Genomic DNA, 21,331 nt, shown 5'->3' with positions numbered 1-21,331 from the left:
CAGAGACCCTGAAGACACCTGGACCACTGTATCAGGAGACAGGGTAGAAAGTAGCCCGGGGGCACTAGCTATTGTGCTTGGTAGTGTCAGCGAGTTTCGGTCAGATCCCTGCTGACTCTTCAATCAGATCTCTGCACTTGTCACTGCCAGGACTTTGGCCTGGGATCCGGTGGAGTACAGAGAGCCCAGGTCCCCTTACCCTGGCCGCCACCAACCCCTAGGTGGTGGCCCACTTCCTGAGCTGGTCACGACATCTCTCAGCCATGCGAAGGAGGACAGCTTTATTGACTCTGGCCACGAGGCCGCACACCCTGTGGAGGAGGGCACGCAGGTTGACTCTGGCCACTGGACTATTCTGCCCTGAGGGAAAGGGCAGCCTTGTTGACTTGCGTTGTGAGGCCCTACTGCCCCTAGGGAAAGGGCACACATATTGACTTTGGCCACCAGTCCACCTAGCCCTGTGAGGAAGGGTGACTGGATAAACTTTGGCCATTAGGCAATACTGCCCTGAGGATAAGGACGGTCAGGCGGACTTAACCACGGGGCTACAACACCCTTGCCCCAAAGAGAGACGGGGTGCACTTGCCCCCGTGACAGGAACTGAGACGGAAAATCATCCTGATGCAGGCAGCCCTTCAGCCTTCCCAGATCTGTGCCAAGAATCACTGAGAAGGCACAAATCTTCCCCACAGCCCTCAACATTCAGGGACTATGAAACGAAGAAACAGCCTCGAACCTCTCTTGTAAAGCGTCTTAAAAAAGAGCTGTGAGTCCCCAGAATGAGCCCTGAGCTAGCAGAAAAAGATTGCCAGCATGCTTAGTATCGTCAGTCCTGAGACAGTCCAAGCACAATAAATATACCTCATGAGGGTCTGGAATGGCAGGTACCATGTTGTGCCTAAAAACCTGGTGGGCACAGGGATCGAGCAAATGGTACCAGTGGATAAGGACAGGAGCAGGGAGCGCAGTGTTAAGAAGATGCTGTTGGTTCGAGCTTTATTTTTGGCACCGTCAACTGTGAGCCACGCAGGACCGGAGTGCTCGGTACAGGCAAAATCCAAGACTCCCTCTGTACTGGCATTGGCACTGGGTTGGTCGGCGCAACAGAAGTTGTTGCACTCAAGAGAACTCAAGGTATCTGATATACCAGAGTCTTCCCTTCTCGGCACTAGGGCTCTGCTACCGAGTCGTCTCCAGTCACGGGAGTCTCCGGTGCCTTGCCATGCAATTTCATTTTCTAGTGGTGACTTAGACAGTGAGCCAGAGGAGGTCATCTCTCACCACTCCTCTCATGCTCCCTATGGTGCCTGTTATCAAGGGGCTCCTCAATCATACCCTCAGCCTGATCCTCCACCACCATGATACAGCCAGCCATTGATACCACCATGGGGATCTATCCCACCACCCCAGTGGCCCACTGGGATCCCTGGGTAACATATAGACCTCACACCTCTTGGGCTTCCAGCTTGACTCACCATGAAGTCCCTGAGACATTCTCCCTTGGCCACAGCATCCAGAACTGCCGAACCTCCAGAGGAGATCTTTGGAGGAACAGGAGGGTGGATTCGAGGAGGAAGTTACACTGAGAATCAACATCTCTTCCTCCTCTTCAGGCATGGGAGTGATGCCCCCTCCACCTTCCTTACCTGACAATTTCTGGCTTTTCCAGCATTTGGCTAAGAGGGTAGCAGACACCCTACAGATACACCTGGAGGAGGTAAAAGACACCCATCACAAACTCCTTGACATCTTACACTCGTTCTCATTCTTCAGAATAGTCTTCCCCATCAAGGAGGCCCTTCTGGACCCATCCAAGTTATGGCAAACCCCAGCATCGGTGATGCCTACTTACAAATGGTCTAATTAAAAAATATTACATCCCAGCTAGGCAGACGGAATTCCTTTTTCTCCCCCTCCCCTTAATTCTATTGTTGTGGATGCAGTAAATTCCCATGGCCACCAGCACCAAATGAGATCCCCTATGATATGGATTGGAAACACCTGAAGCTCTTTGGGAGCTCCTCAGCCACACTGCAATTTAGAATTGCAAATTATCAAACATTAACAGCAAAATATGACTATGTCAATTATACAAAGCTCAACACTTTTATTGATCAGCTCGCAGAGTCATACCATGACCAGTTCTGGGCTATTATCCATGAGGGAAAACTAGTGACCAAAACAGCGCTCCAGTCAGCACTCGATGCAGCTGACACAGCGGCCCAGTCCATCTCCACTGCACTGCTTATGCAATGAGCCTTTTGGTTACACCTATCTGGCTTCCCTAAGGAAGTGCAGATAACTGTAGAAGACCTTCCCTTCGAAGGCACCAAATTGTTTGCTAAAAAGACTGACTCATCCTTCTGGACCATTAAAGATTCCAGGGCTACTCTCTGCTTATTAGGGATCTGTACTTCCAGACAAAAGAGAAAGTTTAGTCAGCAACCTCAACATAAATACCGTACTTCACAGTTCCCAACCCAGCGTTTCTAGAAGCCTCAGAGAACGAAATCGAGATTCTTCATACATAAGCCATCAGTCCTGCTGCCTTTCATGTCGCAACCATCTACCTCAAAACATCAGTTTTGATGTGTTGGTCGAGGGGTCGACTGACCAATCTCCTCAACTCCTCCAGCTGACCAATCCATCGCAACCATTTGGTTACCAGCTTGCCCCATTCCACAGCACCTGGGAATGGATAACATTAAGACCGATGGGTCCTGGAAGTCATCTGCAATGTGTACTCCATTCACTTTACCGCCCTCCCCAAACACCCTTCCCCCATCCCTCTTCAGGAACCCTTCTCATGAGAGTTTACTACAACAAGAAATAGATCTCTTCTGGGTAGGAGCCGTAGACCCAGTACCTCAACATCTGCTAGGGGGCAAATGTTTTTAGTCTCATTATTTCCTGATACCCAAGAAGAAGGGAGGTTGGAGACCCGTGCTGAACCTTATGGCTCTGAACAAATTTGTCAAAGCTCAGAAATTCAGGATGGTCACACTAGCAGCGATTATTTCATCTGTGGAACGGGGAGATTGGCTTTCGGTGCTTAACCTGCAGATTGCCTATTTCCACATATCTATCCTACCTTCACACAGACGATTTCTCAGATTTACCCTGGGCCAGGACCACTCTCAATACAAAGTACTCCCCTTTGGCTTCTCATCAGCTCAGAGAGTATTTTCCAAGCTCCTCTCTATAGTGGCACCTTACCTATGCTCACAGGGGATCATGATTTACCCCTACCTGGATGATTATTTCCTATGAGGCCACTCCTTCAACAAGGCCTGCTGGGTTACCAAAACTGCAGTAGACTTATTCTCGGAACTGGGTCTACAGATCAACATCCAAAAATCAACCTTCACCCCTGTACAGCACTTAGAATTCATAGGAATTACAGGCCAGAGCGCTCTGCCTCAGTACAGGTTCCGCACCTTGACCACACTCAAAGAGACACTACAAAACTGCCCTCAAATATCAGCAAGACACTGCCTCTAAATCCTGGGGGATATGGCGGCAGGCACAGCAGTGATACCTCATGCCAGACTTCATTTGCAGTGCCTCCAGATATGGTTCAACAGAGACAGATTAGACAAACCTCTGTCACTACAAACCAAGGTCAAAAATTCCCTGGACTGGTGGAAAAATCCAGCCAGTGTTTGCAAGGGGATCCCCCTTTTCGCAAAATTCCTTGTCATTACTTCTCACCACCGACACATCCCTCATAGGATGGGGTGCACATTTAAACTTTACAACACAAGGCAAATAGTCATCCACGGAAATGTCCCTTCACATCAACCTCCTCAGGGCGATCAGGAATGCCTGCGTCCATTTTCTCCCACTGATCAAGGAAACACAAGTGTTTCAACAGACAACATACCATGTATGTACTACATAAATCGGCAGAGTCACTCTTCCTCTGCACAGAAGCACTAAAGTTGTGGAACTGGTGAATTTCCCGCAACATCACATTATCAGCAACCTACCTTCCTGGAGTACAAAACTTGATAGCGGACAGTCTGAGTCACAAATTCCCACATGACCGCAAGTGGGAGATTAACCAAGCAGTGCTTCACGACCTACTCAGGCCGTGGGGGACACTGACCACAGACCTGTTCGCCACTGACCACAGACCTGTTCGCCACTTACCTGAACAAGAAATGTCCATGCTGCTGCTCCAGGCTAGGTACAGGGCAACACTCCTTGGGCGACGCTCTCCTTCTGTGGTGGAACAGGGACCTTCTCTATGCCTTTCCCCTGTTCCCTACTGTTGAAAGACCAGTTAAAGATAAAAAGAGGGAGAGCAAATGTCATGCTGATTCCTCCTACATGACTGAGACATACTTGGTACCCTTATCTGAAACAACTGGCAACGTGCCTCTGAGAAGGTACAGGAAAGGTTACTGTGCAGTAGAAAATCCACTCCACTACTTCCCTGCAAAAGTGGTCCAGGTTTGGTGTAATTCCCAACAAATCTCCCTGACATCCACTATTCTCCCAATGGCCCAGAACTATGTACTAGTTCTCTCAAAATAAATAAATAAATAAAATATATCTGGGCTATTACTCAGTTCACTCAAACTTCACCTAGAAGCTATAGTGACATTCCATCAACAAGAAGAGGGATAGTCCGTGCTCTCACATCCAACCACAAAATGATTCTTCGCAGGAATATTAAACCTTTTTCCCAAACCCAGACATCCAATCCCAAAATGGGACCTAAACCTCATGCTAAAAAGCCTGACTAGACGTCCCTTTGAACCCATTGCCACTTGTTCGCTCATATACCTGTCGATGAAGACAGGCTTCCTGGTGGCGATCACCTCAGCAAGAGAGATCTACGGGTTCAGTGATATTGGCCAGAGACTCTCCAGATGAGTCTCGAACTATATTAAACAATGCTGTTAGGTTCGCAATAGAACACCTCCATTCAGTATTCGAACTCACTCCACGAGGTTGGTTTCCTCCTCCGTTTTCTTCCTCAACAATGTCCCTATCTGCGAAATCTGTAGATTGGCAACCTGGGCACGTGCGCATACCTTTGCAGCTCATTATCTAATTACCAGAGACTCCGTTTCCAGTGCCATCTTCAGAGATGCAGTCAGTCTGCCCTGCCCTTTATTACCTCACATGGAAGCCCGAGGCGAGTCAGAGTGCATGCTCAGACCAGTGGACGCTACTTTTAAATTCTCTCACTCAGGCACACGGTGCACATGCGTAACCCTCGGTGGAATACAGAGGACCACACATCTCAAAGAACCTTAAGTTACAGGTGAGTAATCTCCTCTTCCCCATGTAGGTTCTTACAGACTGTGATCAAGTCACCGAGTAACCTTCTCTTTCTTAAATAGATTGAGCTTCTTCAACCTTTTTTTAGTACATCATTTCTCCTGTCACCCATTCCCAATGTGCACTTTCCACTTCCTGGTCCCTCCCTGGGTTCCACCTCCGCAAAGTTCTAAAACTTGACCACCTCTATTTCATAGAATCATAGAAGATTAGGGTTGGAAGAAACCTCAGGAGGTCATCTAGTTCAACCCCCTGTTCAAAGCAGGACCAACATCAACTACCACCAACTAACTTACCTCCCTGTATCCCCTTGCCTTGCTCTGCTGTCAGCCTGACTCCATATACTCAACTGCTAGTGGCTTGTATGCCATTTCATCCCTGACTTGAATTCCTAACATGACTTGCCTGCCTCTGTGGTTGCCTTCCAAAAGCCAGGGGCAGATTGAGACTCTTGACTGAAGCCAGTCCTTCCCTGCCCACTACCTAGCTGCAAGTACCTCTTCCTCATCTTACAACTTGCCATGGAGATCCAAAAGCCCTTAGGAAACAAGTCTCTGCGAGTGATCCATGTGGTAAATTGCCATTTCCCCAAGGATTAAAGTCTGCAATGTGTACCAAACCTTGGTGGCTCCCTTGATTTGTATTTTACTGCAGTTGTAAATTAATAAAATGTGAACTTCCTAATGGAAATGTTATGTGCCTTGATAAAGCAGAGACATACCGTTTGATATTTGTTATTCTTATAGTATTTGTCCTAGAAAAGGAGGTACTGTAAATGTTTGGGCTGAAACCCTGTGAAAAATACTGAATAGTAAATGGGGGGTTTACTAGAATTCTTTCTCTGCAATAACATATGAATTCAGACTTCATGAGAAGCTTTGCAGCTTCTTTTCTTACAGCAGCTAACAAGATTCCTGATGGCGTCTTAATTGTACTGTTTCTAAGACTTGTTAGCAGTGAGTAATGTCAGCTGATATTTGAAACCATATCTGGTGTCTGTTCACTGACCTCTTACAGATGCCCTTTAGCTGTAGAATATGGATGGAATTTTAATTTTTGTAGTGATTTGAAGCTTTGAAATTCTTGTGCTAAATAGTCATATAAACTACACATGGGGTGCCTTGGAAAATGTTGATTACACCTGCTTCTTTTCCTTCCTTAAAAGCTGTATATTTTGTATTTCTGTATTACCAGTTCATACTTAAAACATACACTGGGGTGTTCTGTATTTAGCAGTCAGAATGCACAATTTCAGTTTACTTGAAATCGAAAGGATATGTTCATTCTATCAATTGGTATTTCTTATTATTAATTTGTACCAAAGTTTTAAATTGAAGTATCTTTGGAGTTGTTAGTGAAAACATGAGGGATAGGATTTCAAAATGACAGTGAACAGTTAAAGTAGACTTTAAAGAAACACTTTCAGTATTGCGACCATGATATGGTAACACTGCAGATATGACTGGCTCAAACATACATGTGAATTCTTGTATAAAATGGATTGACCTTTACAGTGGTTGGAGTTGCTGGACCTTATCAGCATTATAATTTGCTTCAAAGAGAAGGAAGAAAGTAATTTTAGAAAGTTTGGTATTGACTTTTCTGGTAGCGTGAAGTGTCACTTAGAGCTGACATTCATCAGCAGAGATTCATATAGCCCTGCTGGAAATGTGTGTCACTGTGGTTAATAACCTTGCTAGATCAGTTGCTTTCGTGACTGAGGCAGCCAACACCATTTAAAAATTGTCACTTCTAGGAATGCTCATTTGCGCTTTTTCCAGAGTGTCTGTACATTTTACTCCATCCCACTTCTTGAAAATAAATTTGGTCTTCAGGAACGGTAGAAGCTGAAATACTTGGTTCACCAACAATACAGGTTATTAGGGTAGCAACTGTGCAGGCTTCACCATACTGCTGTGGCAGATTCTTACCTCTAACCTTTCAAAAAGGAGGGTAGTTACATATGCAATGACCTTTACCTCTACCAAGGTTCAAGGCAGCCAGTTGTAATGCTGGTTGTGGCATTTTAGGTGCCGGTCCACAAGTTTTTTTCACAAAGATCATGTTTGTGCAAACAGTACTTGTTTAGATGATTTCTGGAGTGTTTGCTGTAGTACAGATATAATCATTTCACATAAGTCACTGAACAGATGGTACAGATGGTAACAGTTTTAAGTCACTGCTAGCTAGAGCTGAATTTTTGAACCAATAATGTACAAGCATAGGTGTAGTTTCATAGAATCATAGAATATCAGGGTTGGAAGGGACCTCAGGAGGTCATCTAGTCCAACCCCCTGCTCAAAAGCAGGACCAATCCCCAATTAAATCATCCCAGCCAGGGCTTTGTCAAGCCTGACCTTGAAAACTTCTAAGGAAGGAGATTCTACCACCTCCCTAGGTAACGCATTCCAGTGTTTCACCACCCTCCTAGTGAAAAAGTTTTTCCTAATATCCAACCTAAACCTCCCCCACTGCAACTTGAGACCTTTACTCCTTGTGTTTGACTTTTATGTTCGTGGGGAAGCTCTAATAAGGCTAACAGGGCCATGCACAGAGAAGGCAAATTCCATGCCTGCCTAAGGCTTACAGTTTGGGGGCAGAGACAACCTGTACCTGCTGATAGTGGGGGTGCACAATTTAAAGATGGGGGGGCCATGTGACACCCCCCCCCCAACACACACACATTGCCTCTGCGTACAAGAACCTTCCAGCCCCCTGGGCCAAAGCAGCCAATCCTGCCAGCTCCTGGGGGACTGGGGACGCAGGAGCAAGGAGAATGTGCCTCTGGGCTGAGGCCGACCCTAGCCTAGGGGAAAAGGAGGTGGAAAAACTCACAGAAACAACGTCTCCCTCTCCCGCCCCGGCCAGAGCTCCTGTACCCTCACAGACACCTCAGTGGGAGGAGGTAGGCGGGCATTGCCCCTAGCTGTCACGAAGGACAGGGAACCAGCTCCCTGTGCCTTCCCCAGTGACCCTACATCCAGCCCAAGGCAGCTGTGCTCTTTCCACCCCACAGGCTGCTACTGCCCTCCCCAGCTGGACTCTTGCAGGCAGTCGCCACATTGCACAGAGGCAGTGACTGAGAGCAGCCACCCTCACCCAGCAGGAGAAGCGGCCCTGTACTACCGCCTCTCCTCCCCACCCAGGACTGGCTGCTGGTGAGAGGGGCCAAGCAAGCAACAAACATGCTGAGGGGGAGGCACAGTGTGAGGAGGACAGACATCTCCTCCTCCCGCTCCCCGCAGGCCCTGCAAGGGCTGCTCAGCACTCTCAGAAATCGGGGGTGGGGGGCAGTGGCACATGTCCCTGTGTGCCCCTTACCCCATGTATTGCCTTTGTTGGGGGGGGGGTGTGATGCATTCCTTTCTCCCCAAACTACACCTACACCTACAAGTGAATATCTCTGTACCTCATTACTTATTCACTGAGCCATTCAATCTATGTGGGTTTTTTATTTTTTTTCTCCTTAAAATGTGAGTGAAATGAGAAATGTCCTATGACCCTGTTAATGGTCTCCATCTCTCATATGTCACTCTGAGTAGTATGCATCTGGTAGTAAATCTGAAGCGCTCTCCCATTCCTCTGGTTGCTAGAATTTCATTGTGCAGCGACTTGGACATGTTATGGGAAGCCACCAAGCCACTGGAACTGTCTTTCTGCACATTCAGGAAGACAGCTCTGCATCAAGTCATGTGTAGAAGGTTCCCTTCATGATCATAAGGGATAGCAATGTTTTTTCTCTGAAAAAAGAATTCTGACCAGATTTTCTTGGCTTCTTTATTTTATGTCCTATTTGTAATATAACCTTTGTTAGAGAACGCCATCAATTTGAAATGTAGTCTATTTTAAAAGCAAAGTTTAGAAGTTGTGTTAGGTTCTACCCCTACTGCCTTAGTTTTCACCAGACAGTATTTGTGTTTTTACATCCACTTATTTTTAGCATCCTTTTTCTCTTTTGTTACTATGTTTAAAAAAAATCCCAAACACACAAACTGCAGTGGAAACTGACTCTACAAGAGAAGGAGCAAAATGGTCTATACACAAAATTCTGTCAAATGCACAAAGTAAACAACTTGAAAAAATGGAGAGAAGTATGTTTTTCCTCTAATTTCTTTGTTGTAGTAACCTGTGGTGTTACTTATGATAAATATAGGTAAAAATGTTTCAGACAGAAGAGTGATTTTTTCATTAACTATGTCTCTAATCCTAAAGTGCTGGTGGTATTGGTCCCCTACTTTCTTTTTTGTGTGCTGCAGTAATGTTTGTTTTTAAAAGAAATATTGTTTTCTATTTCTTCTCTCCTTTTAAACATGGGGTCTTTTTGAAGCTGGTCTTATCCTGCCCTGTGCTATGGAGGGAAAGGGATGACTGGAAAGTCCCTGAACAGCAGTGAAGCAGGGTACCCTCCTACGTTTTTCTTGAGTGCCTGGAGTGGGACATGGCTGACTCATCTGCCTGGTCCCCAGGGAGGTATAGAATACTGGGTTGTTGAGAGTGTGATCAGACTTTTGGATTCTGCAACACTCACTGGAGGGTGTGCAACAGTAAGATTCACTCCACTGTACATTCCCTTTCCTTGAGGTCTGGCCTTCAGCAGCATTCTGCCCTGCATCAGTGGGATGGCTCGGGTGCCTGTCATGCAGCTGGAATCTTTCTGCTCATTGTGACTTTAAAGCGCATCAAATTTTAAATGTAAAATAAGATCCCCATAGTTAATTGTGAGAAATTGAGTTCTTAGTGCAAATAACTCTTCCATAGGTGTCTCTGGTATGGACCTGGGATTAGACTTCATCAATGAGAATTCTTACTTTTCACTTCATCCACTTCTAAGAGTACACTGAAGGTACATAGTTTGCTTGCACTAAAAGGACTTTATGCAAAACCAAAAGGTGTTTCTGTTTAACCCAAAGTTGCTATGAGCAATGACTATATAACCAATCCAGCGTGGGAGGGACAGAAGACTGGCACATCCTCCTATGTCAAAATACGAATCAATGACAAGTCAAAAAGAGATCTGAATCTGTAGTAGTTAACACATCTTAATAGACTAACTGTATTTAAATTTTTTTCAGGGCCCACAGTTTGTCTCCAACAGATCATCTCGCAGCATTTTACCTGGCACTGCAGCTTGCCATATCTAGACAGGTTAGTTCTACTTGACAAATATATTAAAACTCCAGATTGTGATATGAAGATAGAAATTCTGACCTGTGTAAATGGACACAGCAATGGTAAACAGCAAACAAAAGAATTCTTGTGTTTTCATAGCCTGGTGCAAGCTGTGTTCACCAATGTATAATATACCATTAAGGAGCATCAGCCATTTTTAACAATGGAATATTTTATTATCCTAAGGATTCAATTACTCTTTCTGTCTGCACTTGTTATAAATCCTGATTATCTGTTGTATGATTTATATCTGTCCTCGGAGTATTGAATTCTGAACCTAGACATGCTTACTTCCACTTCCTCATTTAATGAATAGATGGTTTCTGCTCTTTCCCTACAAGCGCTGTACTGTGGCTAACATCAATACAGGGAGCATTTCTCTTAGAGTCTATCCGTGTTGCCCTTTAATCCAGTATTCTGCCACAGCATACCCAGCCCTGAGGGTCAGAAGTAGGGGACTAGGAATCAAATTGTTGTACCTCATGGCCATGTAAAAGTGCATGTTCTCTGAATACTTGTGGATGGTTTGCTTGTTTTAAACAGTACTACGAATATCTTGTTTAAAAAGAAAAGAAAAATCTTTTAAAGCTACAGAAAGAGGTGGGAGCTAAGTTGTGTTCTTAAAATACAACCTGAATTTTGTCCTTGTACAGCTGTTACATTTAAAGGAGCTAGAATTGTATCTTTTGTTGCATTAATTTGGGTAATATATAGCTGCTTTGTATATGTCATTGTAGGCTTTTTCCTGTGTCAAGTTTATTTTAGGAGCTAGATTTGAGCAGAGTAGTTTACATACTCCAGTTGGCTACTTTTCATTTCTAATAAACAGCAAAAATATTGAAGCATATCACATTAGAGAAGAATGGACTGTCTTATGATATCACAGGTTTCAGTAGCAGGTTACTGTATACTGGCTCTTACTCCCCAGAAATGTAGTAGGGAGAGACTAGAATCAGCTGGAAAAGGAACTCCAACAAATAGGGCTGGATAAAATATGGAAAAAAAGAAAAGAAAAAAACTATGTTGTTTAAGGGCTTATTGTTGGACATTGGAGGCTTGGATCGGGAAGTTAAAGGACCTAAAGATCCAGATCCACAAATTAGGAAATGAAAAAATAGGCTGGAGAAGAAAAGAAGATATACAAGGTATATGCAATGCAATCCGATGAGGCGTTTTTGGAGAAAAATAAAAGCTATGAGGAAATAAGGGAGGAACACAACTAGCTTGTAGAACAAGTAGCAAACTTACAGGACGAGTTGTGCAGATACCAGTGTGACATTATTGACATAAACTGTGACCGTATAGATCATTGTTGCAACCAGGATCCTATTGTTTCACCAGTACAGAGGAGGCCAAGTGGAGTGTCTATGGGAAGGTTGAAGTTTGCTGGTTATGATTATGCTGTCTGTATGTGTGTATCATTTTTGTATTCAAAGTTATCAAAATTGGCTATGTACTTGTTTGATTCTAAGTAGCCTCAATGAAGCATTCGGTCAGCTACTTGAGAAAGGACTATTCTCAGTAAGTGCCCAGTCCAAGAAACACTTAACTGACAATGGACTTTGGGAGATGACAATCCACATCTGTGCTTTCTTGGGAACGTTCAAACTAACATGTAAACAATGGCGTCAGCCTGCAAAAAGTTGAATCGTTCATAGACGTGTGACTTGCCCAGGTGACTGCAAACTCCATCTTGTTGAGGGGATTTTACACAGCAGAACAAAGGGATTTCCACCCACAAGAGAGAGAGACTATATAAGGCCCTGGAAACCCCTCCATTTTGTCTTCAGCTGGCTCAAAAGATAGCCTCTCCAGCCCAAAGAGATGCCTGAAAGAAACTGGAACAAAGGACAGTAACTACGGGGGTGTGAGTGATTGCTGAACCCAGACTGGGGAAGGAGTCTTGTCTGTCAAAGAAGCTTCTTGGAACATCTCTGTGGGTGAGATTTTCCTGCATTTAATTTCCTACTGTACTAGGCTTAGGCTTGCGTGGTTTTGTTTTATTTTGCTTGGTAATTTACTTTGTTCTGTCTGTTATTACTTGGAACCACTTAAATCCTACTTTTTATGCTTAATGAAATCACTTTTTGCTTATTAATTGACCCAGAGCAGGTAATTAATTCCTGGGGAGCAAACAGCTGTGCATACCTCTCTATCAGTGTTATAGAGGGCGAACAATTTATGAGTTTACCCTGTATAAGCTTTATACAGAGTAAAAAGGATTTATTTGGGGTTTGGACCCCATTGGGAACTGGGTATCTGGGTGTTGGAGAGAGGAGCACTTCTTAAGCTGTTTTCAGTTAAGCCTGCGGCTTTTGGGGGACATGGTTCAGACCTGGGTCTGTGTTTGCAGCAGGCTAGCATGTCTGGCTCAACAAGACAGAGTACTGAAGTCCCAAGCTGCCGTGGAAAACGGGCTCAGAGGTAGTCTCAGCACATCAGGTGGCAGTCCCAAGGGGGTGTCTGTGACCCAGCCCATCACAGTGGCATAGTTGGCAGGATCTGTGCACAGCTGATTGCTTTGAAACACTGGTAGTGATTTTAAGTGAGTTTTGGGTGTGGTGGCTTGAGAACAGACAAAGTGGTTACTGGTTTGTTATTTTCTGTTTGTTTATTTTGGGTGAGGGAAATAGGCACAAGAAAGCAGGAAAATTACTATCAGTGAGGCAGCTACAAAACTAGAGCTTGCCAGACTGGAAGCAGAAGAGAAGGCAAAGGACCATGAGTTTCAATTGAGGCTCAGAGAAGGAGGAAGCTGCTCACAAAAGAGCCATGGATACCCAGAGGCTAGCCCTGGAGTTAAAAGACAGAGAAATACAGGCCCAGATTGAGGCCCAGAAGCATGAACTGACTGTTATGGAGTGGAAGAGACAAAACCCTTCAGCAGCTGGCTCCACTTCTCCAAAAATCTACAAATGGGAGTGACTCTCCTCAGTATGATGAATCCAGTGGTACTGCCAAATATTTCATCACCTGAGAGACTGTCTACCCTCCATGCAATTCCTGATGATCAAAAAATGACTATGTTAATGGCAAAATTGACTGGAAGAGCTCTGGACATATTCAACAAGATGCCTATTGATGATGCTTCAAACTATGGTAATTTAAGGAACTGGTTTTGAAACAGTTTCAGATAACACCTGAAACCTACAGGGTTAAATTCAGGAGTCTTAAGAGGGGATCTGGATTGAGTAATGTGGCTTATGTAAATGAAATGAGAGATTTGTTAGATAAGTGGGTGAGGGGAAAAGGCATTACAAGCTTTGAAGGAATGTGTGATTAGTTACTAAGGAACAATTCCTGAATATATGCAGTGATGATGTAAAACAGTATTTGTGGGACAAAAAGGTAGCTGCAGTGGGTGGATTGGCTGAGTTTGCAGACTCTTTTAAGCAGTCACAAGCTGCAATTAAACATAAACCACTGGCAGAGGAGTACAGGGTTGGTGGAAAGCAGAATCACCTTTTTACCCCTAGGAAAAAGGAGGGTGGGCGTTCACCTCCCCATTCCCCTGTTACTCATCCCAAATCTCCTGTACAAACAGAGGAGCCCAAGAGGTGCTATGGTAAGTCCACTGAGCACCTGAGGAATAAATGTCCTTGGCTGAGTTGGAACAGGCAGCAAGTAACACATGAAGCTGCTGTTTCTCAGGGTACAGGGGTATCCCAGGCTAATGCCTCTTTCCACACAGGATTTGTAAAGGTTCCTTCTGCACAACCAAACAGTGAGCATATGCATGCTGTTAAACTTAATGTCGAAGTATTCCAAGGATGGAGGGACACGGGTGCAGAAATTTCTGTGATCAGGAGGAACCTGATCCATGAGAAGGATTTGTTGCCAAGGAAAATGGCAGAATTAGGACTGGTGGGAGGTTACAAAGTCCTTGCACCTTTAGCTAAGGTACACATGGAAAATGGTGATTTGCAGGCTGAGCTGACTGTTGCAACAGTGGCACACAATTCTGCACCGTTTCTACTGGGGAATTATTTCTTTGATGTGGCAGAATCTGTCCCAGGGTTAGATAGCAGCAAGAAGGAATCTTGCACTGAAAGCTGCAGAGGGGAGGGTGAAGCCACATGTTCTGCTGGGGAAATAAGAGAGTGTCTCTCTAATTCCTCTGTAACAGTGGAAAATGCAGCTTTGGGGGAAGGAGCGGTAGAAAGCAGTTCCTGTAGCCCTGGGGCTAAAGGCAAGTCCCTGCGGGAGGGGCTGGATAGAGCCAGCTCCTGTCCTGTGATCATCTCCCTGAGGGAGGGGAATGTCCAACCTTGTAACAAGGAGGCGATCCCAGCTGCTGATTGCCAGGAAGTTGCAAGTCAGCAGGGGACAGGTCCTGACCTGGGGTGCACCGAGACATGTACCCGGGAGATGGAAGTTGGGGTCCTGATGACTGCTGCGGTGGGAATGGACCCCAAGAACTCTGTAGCTGGATGCAAGCCCAACCTGAGGGAAAGTGTGTGTGGGGGGGAGAATTTCGCTTATAAAGGGTCTGTCATAGCTGGTAGCTGTGATCCCACAGCTGGACCGGTGTCACCTTCCCTTTTGGGGGACACAGGAGTGTCTGACCCAGAGGGGAGCCCTTAGAGGGAAGTCCAGACGGAAGATGAGGGGAGACCAGAGGGTTTGCTCACCTTTCATAGGGAGACTTTTTCCTAGGAGGAGGGTGAAAAAATCTGTCTCTAAAATGCCAGACCCCTCTCCTGTGGATCAGGTTTAAAGGGAAGTATGGGGTTCAGATCTCCTGGAGGGAGAGTCCACCCAGCTGACCTGTTGGGAGCAGAGAATGAGGTAACTGAGGGAAATTACTGATCCAAAGCACTCCATTAAAAAATGTTATTCCTGTTACCCTTGTAAAAGATAACACGGTCTCTTCAAGGCTGGGGGGAGAAACACTTTGCATTTGGGAAGCTTCACAAGGGGGTGGGGTCCAACCGAAAGAAATTCGAGAGGGAAGGGCCACGGGCAGGCATGATTGCAGTGTACCCTTTCCCTGCCAAAGCCTCAAACACATGCCTGAATTGAAAGCCCTCTCCAAAGAGGCAGAATAATCTGTATTAGAGCACCTACGATGGTACACAAAGGCATTGGGAAATGCAATAGACTCTAAACAAGCTAAATTGAGTGAACAAAGCCTGTCCACCATAGATTTGCTGTTAATCTTGTGTCTTTTGCTACTTCACCTATGGGTCAAAACAAAGGAGTTAATACTAATGGTAAACGCTTTAAAGATGTGTGACATACCTGATTTGTGGAAAAAACTTTTGTACATGGTAGGGATGGTGACCAGACCATCCCACAAGCATGTTGTTTTTCAGCATATACCTGTAAATAGGCTGGAAGTTTGGCACAGCAGCAAAAGCATAACAGGCCTATGCTGCTGTGTGGCAGGGGAAACTGAGGCACACCACCTCACGGCATTAGTGGCTAAATGCCAGGGCTCCTACACTTTAACCGATGTTGCTATCTGCATACTGTTAGCAATACTGCACCCCAGTATGTTTTCAGGCACCCAGGGACCAGGAACCCAGAACTTTGTGAGGACACCCAGGAATGACATCATAGGGCTTAAAGGTACTGGGAGGGTGTGTGACCGAAGACAGAAGGATTTTACATGTACTGCCTCCGCCATGGACAGTGTCCAAGACTCTGGCAGTATATTCAGGAGGAGGGTGTGTCGTTATTGACATAAACTGTGATCGTTTAGATCATTGTTGCAACCAGTGTCCTATTGTTGCACCAGTTCTTGTACAGAGAAGACCAAGTGGGGTGTCTATGGGAAGGTTGTAGCTTGCTGGTTATGACTATGCTGTCTGTATGTGTGTATCATTTTTGTATTCAAAGTTATCAATATTGGCTATGTACTTGTTTGATTCTAAGTAGCCTCAATGAAGCATTCGGTCAGCTACTTGAGACAGGACTATTCTCAGTAAGTGCCCAATCCAAGAAACACTTAACTGACAATGGACTTTGGGAGATGACAATCCACATCTGTGCTTTCTTGGGAACGTTCAAACTAACATGTAAACAATGACGTCAGCCTGCAAAAAGTTGAATCGCTCATAGACGTGTGACTTGCCCAGGTGACTGCAAACTCCATCTTGTTGAGGGGATTTTACACAGCAGAACAAAGGGATTTCCACCCACAAGAGAGAGAGACTATATAAGGCCCTGGAAACCCCTCCATTTTGTCTTCAGCTGGCTCAAAAGATAGCCTCTCCAGCCCAAAGAGATGCCTGAAAGAAACTGGAACAAAGGACAGTAACTACGGGGGTGTGAGTGATTGCTGAACCCAGACTGGGGAAGGAGTCTTGTCTGTCAAAGAAGCTTCTTGGAACATCTCTGTGGGTGAGATTTTCCTGCATTTAGTTTCCTACTGTACAAGGCTTAGGCTTGCGTGGTTTTGTTTTATTTTGCTTGGTAATTTACTTTGTTCTGTCTGTTATTACTTGGAACCACTTAAATCCTACTTTTTATGCTTAATGAAATCACTTTTTGCTTATTAATTGACCCAGAGCAGGTAATTAATTCCTGGGGAGCAAACAGCTGTGCATACCTCTCTATCAGTGTTATAGAGGGCGAACAATTTATGAGTTTACCCTGTATAAGCTTTATACAGAGTAAAAAGGATTTATTTGGGGTTTGGACCCCATTGGGAACTGGGTATCTGGGTGTTGGAGAGAGGAGCACTTCTTAAGCTGTTTTCAGTTAAGCCTGCGGCTTTTGGGGGACATGGTTCAGACCTGGGTCTGTGTTTGCAGCAGGCTAGCTCAACAAGACAGAGTACTGAAGTCCCAAGTTGCCGCAGAAAACAGGCTCAGAGGTAGTCTCAGTACATCAGGTGGCAGTCCCAAGGTGGTCTCTGTCACAACCAACATAATGCGAGGCAGGACCCAGAAGCGTTTCCCTCCGTTTTCAGTGTAGCTATGGGATGTATCTGTGCTCCGGGGCCTGTGCAAGTTGCTAGTGCTCCCCTGCTTTTGACACTGCTAAAACAAGATACTTGCAGTCTGAGTTGAATAATATATCCAGAGGATTTGGGTATGCCCCCAACCACCTGCTCCAACTATAGTTCAGGTAGAAAGGGAAGGGAACGACAGTGGAAGGATTTTTACTGAAACTCGTAACCTCTTCATCCAGGAGTTGGAATCCCTTGTTACGGATTGGGGACCCCCTCCATGGAACAAGTGGAATGGGTTCACTCATAGGTTTACGAAAAGAAGATCCTTGAAAAAGATTAACCACTTAATTAAGCAGGTTTGGGATAGGTTATGGCAGAGGTCTTTGGGGTGTTTATGGTTGCAGGTTATAGGTCATACTATTGACGACTCAAATTTAGGGGCACAGTTGGCATGAGTGCTGTATAACTTAAGATTAGCTCAAGCGGAAGCATTTGATGTCAAGCTCCTCCTGGAGGAGGAGCTAACAGATCATGAGCTAGCAGATCACCTCCTTTGGAGGTGGAATCTGTGAGAGCATAATGTGTGTAATATACTAGCAAGAGGAGAACAAGCGAGTATTGAAATGGCATGAATGGTGCTTCCCCAGAATGCAAGGAATATCTTGCAGTTCAACCCTGATCCCAATAATTTGTCCAGTTTCTTAGCCAGAACCGAGTGCTGGTTGGGGTTAAATAAATCAGCAGTGTCCGTAGCTGAAGTGAATTTTTCCGAGTGGAATCTGGCCCCAAGGGCAAGGGATTCTGGGTGAGGGATGAGGAGATCAGAACATGGAAGACTGTGGGTGCCATTTTGGCAGCTTGAAAAAGAGAAGCAGCAAGTAGAGGATGAAGTAAAAAAATGGAAAGCTCTGCAGGGGTTTCCACCTGCTGAGAAAGCTCATCCAGTGAATTCCCAATAGGGTTTCCAGACTCCTGCACCTCAGCTGTTCTTCATACCTCCCCTTTCACAGGATGGCTGGGGACACCCCCATGGTAAAAACCACTATATCGGAATTGGAAAAGAACATGTTACTAAATAGCCATGGAACAAAAGATTAGGGACAATACTGTAGAGGCAGCGGAAATACATTGGTGGGCTGTACCAGAAGAGGTGAGCTTGCACCCCCTGGGTTGTACTTTGAGCCTGATATTAATGGTAGTTCAAATGATTACAACTACTGTTGTCCTGAGAATGTGTTGCTGGGTAATAAACTTCAAAAAGCACCAAAAAAACCCAAAAATGTAATGGAAATACAACAAATGTTTAAAAATATTGAAAAAATATTTTAAAAAACTGAAAGGTGGAATGTCGGTCTGGTTTGACATGAGTAATTAAACATGGCGGAGGCCTCATTTCTTGGAAGACAGGATTAGGGAAGTAAATAAATGAGCAGGCTGAAAACAGTTTGTGTAACTAAATTAGGAAAATGGCTCAGTCAACTGAGAGACAGAATGTCTGAACTAGGTAAGGTAAGGGGAGGGAACACCTAGGGAACCATTTGCAAAGAACAAGATAACAATGGACAAGATATGCTGAAAATGTAAAGGTGAGGTAAAGAGTAGGTTGACTGTGGCCAGTGTGTAGACAGAGCATGCTGTACAAGAATTGGTTCCTACCAAATATTTCGTAATCCTAAAATTTGTAATGCAATGTATAGTAAATGCAGTGAGATGTGTAGATGTATATAAAGGCTGTATATACATGTGTAGATGTATATACACGGCTGCTGCTCTGAAACCTATCTCATTTCAGAGGTTGATTTATTACTTTGGAGCTTTTAATGTTCACTGTAAAACGTCAAGTCTGCTTGTATGTTTCTGGTTAGTATTTTATGGGAGCCTATACAGCTTTGCATAATTTCTACGACTTTGAATGTTTACATACATGCAGTGAAATTATAGCAAGTGGTATTTCTAATAATAACTCTTCTCAGCATTTTTTTTTACTCAGATACCAGAAGCTTTGGGTTATGTTCGTCAGGCTCTTCAACTTCAAGGAGATGATGCCAACTCTTTGCATCTCCTTGCACTCTTGCTGTCAGCCCAGAAACATTATCATGATGCTTTGAATATAATTGACATGGCCTTGAGTGAATATCCAGAAAACTTTATGTGAGTACTTCCAGTGCGTCTATTTCCATATACCCTATTGCCCAACTCCTGAATTTTGTTGTACAGTAGTAGGCTCCCTATCTCACTAATGGTATGAGAGGTTATTTCTGAAGATTGTAATCTTTTTTATTTTAGCTTTATTTTTTCTCCAGTGCATTGTAATTATTTTCTAATACCAAGCTGTTTCTTAGCATTTTAGGCTTTTTTAAATGTTGGAAAATGGTTTCAAACAACTGCCTTTTTTGTATTATTCCATATACTGGTTATTTGTTTTCAAAATTTCCCACTTACCATGTTTTACAATATTCTCCTGTGTTGTATATTTTTGTGTAGCAACCTAAAAAAGCTTATATGATACTTTAACGCACACAAAAATGTAGTTTCATAATGTCTTCCTCTAAGGATAAAAATCCACTAATGTGTTTATTGTATAACATAGATTCATAGAAGGTTAGGGTTGGAAGGGACCTCAGGAGGTCATCTAGTCCAACCCCCTGCTTGAAGCAGGACCAATCCCCAATTTTTGCTCCAGATCCCTAAACGGCCCCCTCAAGGATTGAACTCACAACCCTGGGTTTAGCAGGCCAATGCTCAAACCACTGAGCTATCCCTCCCCCCCCCACCCCCCCCCACTGTGAGCGGTTGCTGTGCTGCTTTGTCTGTGTTTAATGGCCAGTCATCAGGAATCAACAGGTGCATAGTTAAACAACTGAAGTGGAAGAAGCACAAATTTTGTGGAAGGTTCTTTAGCATATTAAAAACCATTCATTTTTTGTTGTGAATACTCGTGTTTTGCTTGGGACACACACAGGCACCACACACAGGTTTCCTTTGTTGTTGGATGATGTACCTTAAATATAGTTGCATTTCATAATTCTGTAAAGATGTATTTAAATTCAGTGTAAAATTAGTAGATATTTCAGTGGAACCCACAATATGGTAAAAAGTTTCAGCGTGAAATCGTAGCACTACTGAAGTCAATGGCAAACCTCCCACTGACTTCAGTGAGACCAGCAATGTTTTATTCTGATAAGGAAGTTTCAGTGTCAGATACTCCAGGTTATGATCCACAGCATTTTAAACATCTGAAACTTAAGTTGCTGACAATTTAACATTAATTCAAATCTTTTTAAAAGGAAAGTAATTTATTCATATATATTAGTCTTTATCAGATGCGCATTTAACAGATATGATAGAAATAGAATTTTCAGTTTAAAATATAACCTATTTTAAACTAATATATAACTTTGCGGCAATAAAAAAAAAAATCTATCAGTGTTTTGAACCAGTAGGAGAGAACAGACTTACCTCAATTAAAAACTGTTTCCTAACAACATAAAACTGCTGTCACCAAGGTTTCTAACAACCTTTTCCTGGCCAGATCACAGGGTCTGTATTTCATCCTCATGGATCTCATCACAGCTTTTGACCCTCCTTTTTGAAATCTGACCCCTTGAAGCTTTTGACTTTGTGCCTGCTGCTTGTGAGACTCCCCATATTTGTTTCTTTGGGTGGGCCCCTTCTCTGTGTAATCTGCTCCTTTCCTGGTTTCAGATTCCATCTTTATGCTGGCGGCTCTCATATATACTACTCAGCTCCTCATCCGTCTGCTTCTGTCCAGTCTCACATCTGTCTTGCTCTCTGATGGCTAGTCTGGAATGACTCACTGTCCGCTTAAACTTAACATTGCCAAAGCTGAACTCCTCCTCTTCCCTCCCAACTCCTTCATTCTCATTTGCTGTTGACAATTCTGCTATCCTCCCAGTTATTCCATCGCCCCATAAATTAGAGGGTCATCTTTGACTCATCCCTCTCTTACCC

The 21,331-nt window shown here is 44.2% G+C and overlaps 1 protein-coding gene across 5 annotated transcripts in view; it reads left to right on the top strand.

The window, feature by feature from the left end:
* The window catches only part of TTC7B (tetratricopeptide repeat domain 7B), a 311,774-nt gene that overhangs the window by 164,906 nt on the left and 125,537 nt on the right, over positions 1-21,331 (top strand). For all 5 annotated transcript variants that reach the window (XM_073349423.2, XM_073349422.2, XM_073349421.2 and 2 more), the window contains 2 exons: positions 10,365-10,437; positions 19,350-19,510. In XM_073349423.2, coding sequence (XP_073205524.1) covers positions 10,365-10,437; positions 19,350-19,510 — 234 coding nt within the window. The remainder of the gene's footprint in view (positions 1-10,364; positions 10,438-19,349; positions 19,511-21,331) is intronic.

The sequence above is a fragment of the Lepidochelys kempii genome, chromosome 6, assembly GCF_965140285.1.
Source record: "Lepidochelys kempii isolate rLepKem1 chromosome 6, rLepKem1.hap1, whole genome shotgun sequence".
NCBI lineage: Eukaryota > Metazoa > Chordata > Testudines > Cheloniidae > Lepidochelys > Lepidochelys kempii.
The sequence above is the reverse complement of the archived record's forward strand: the minus strand, read 5'-3'. Positions and strand labels throughout refer to the sequence as shown.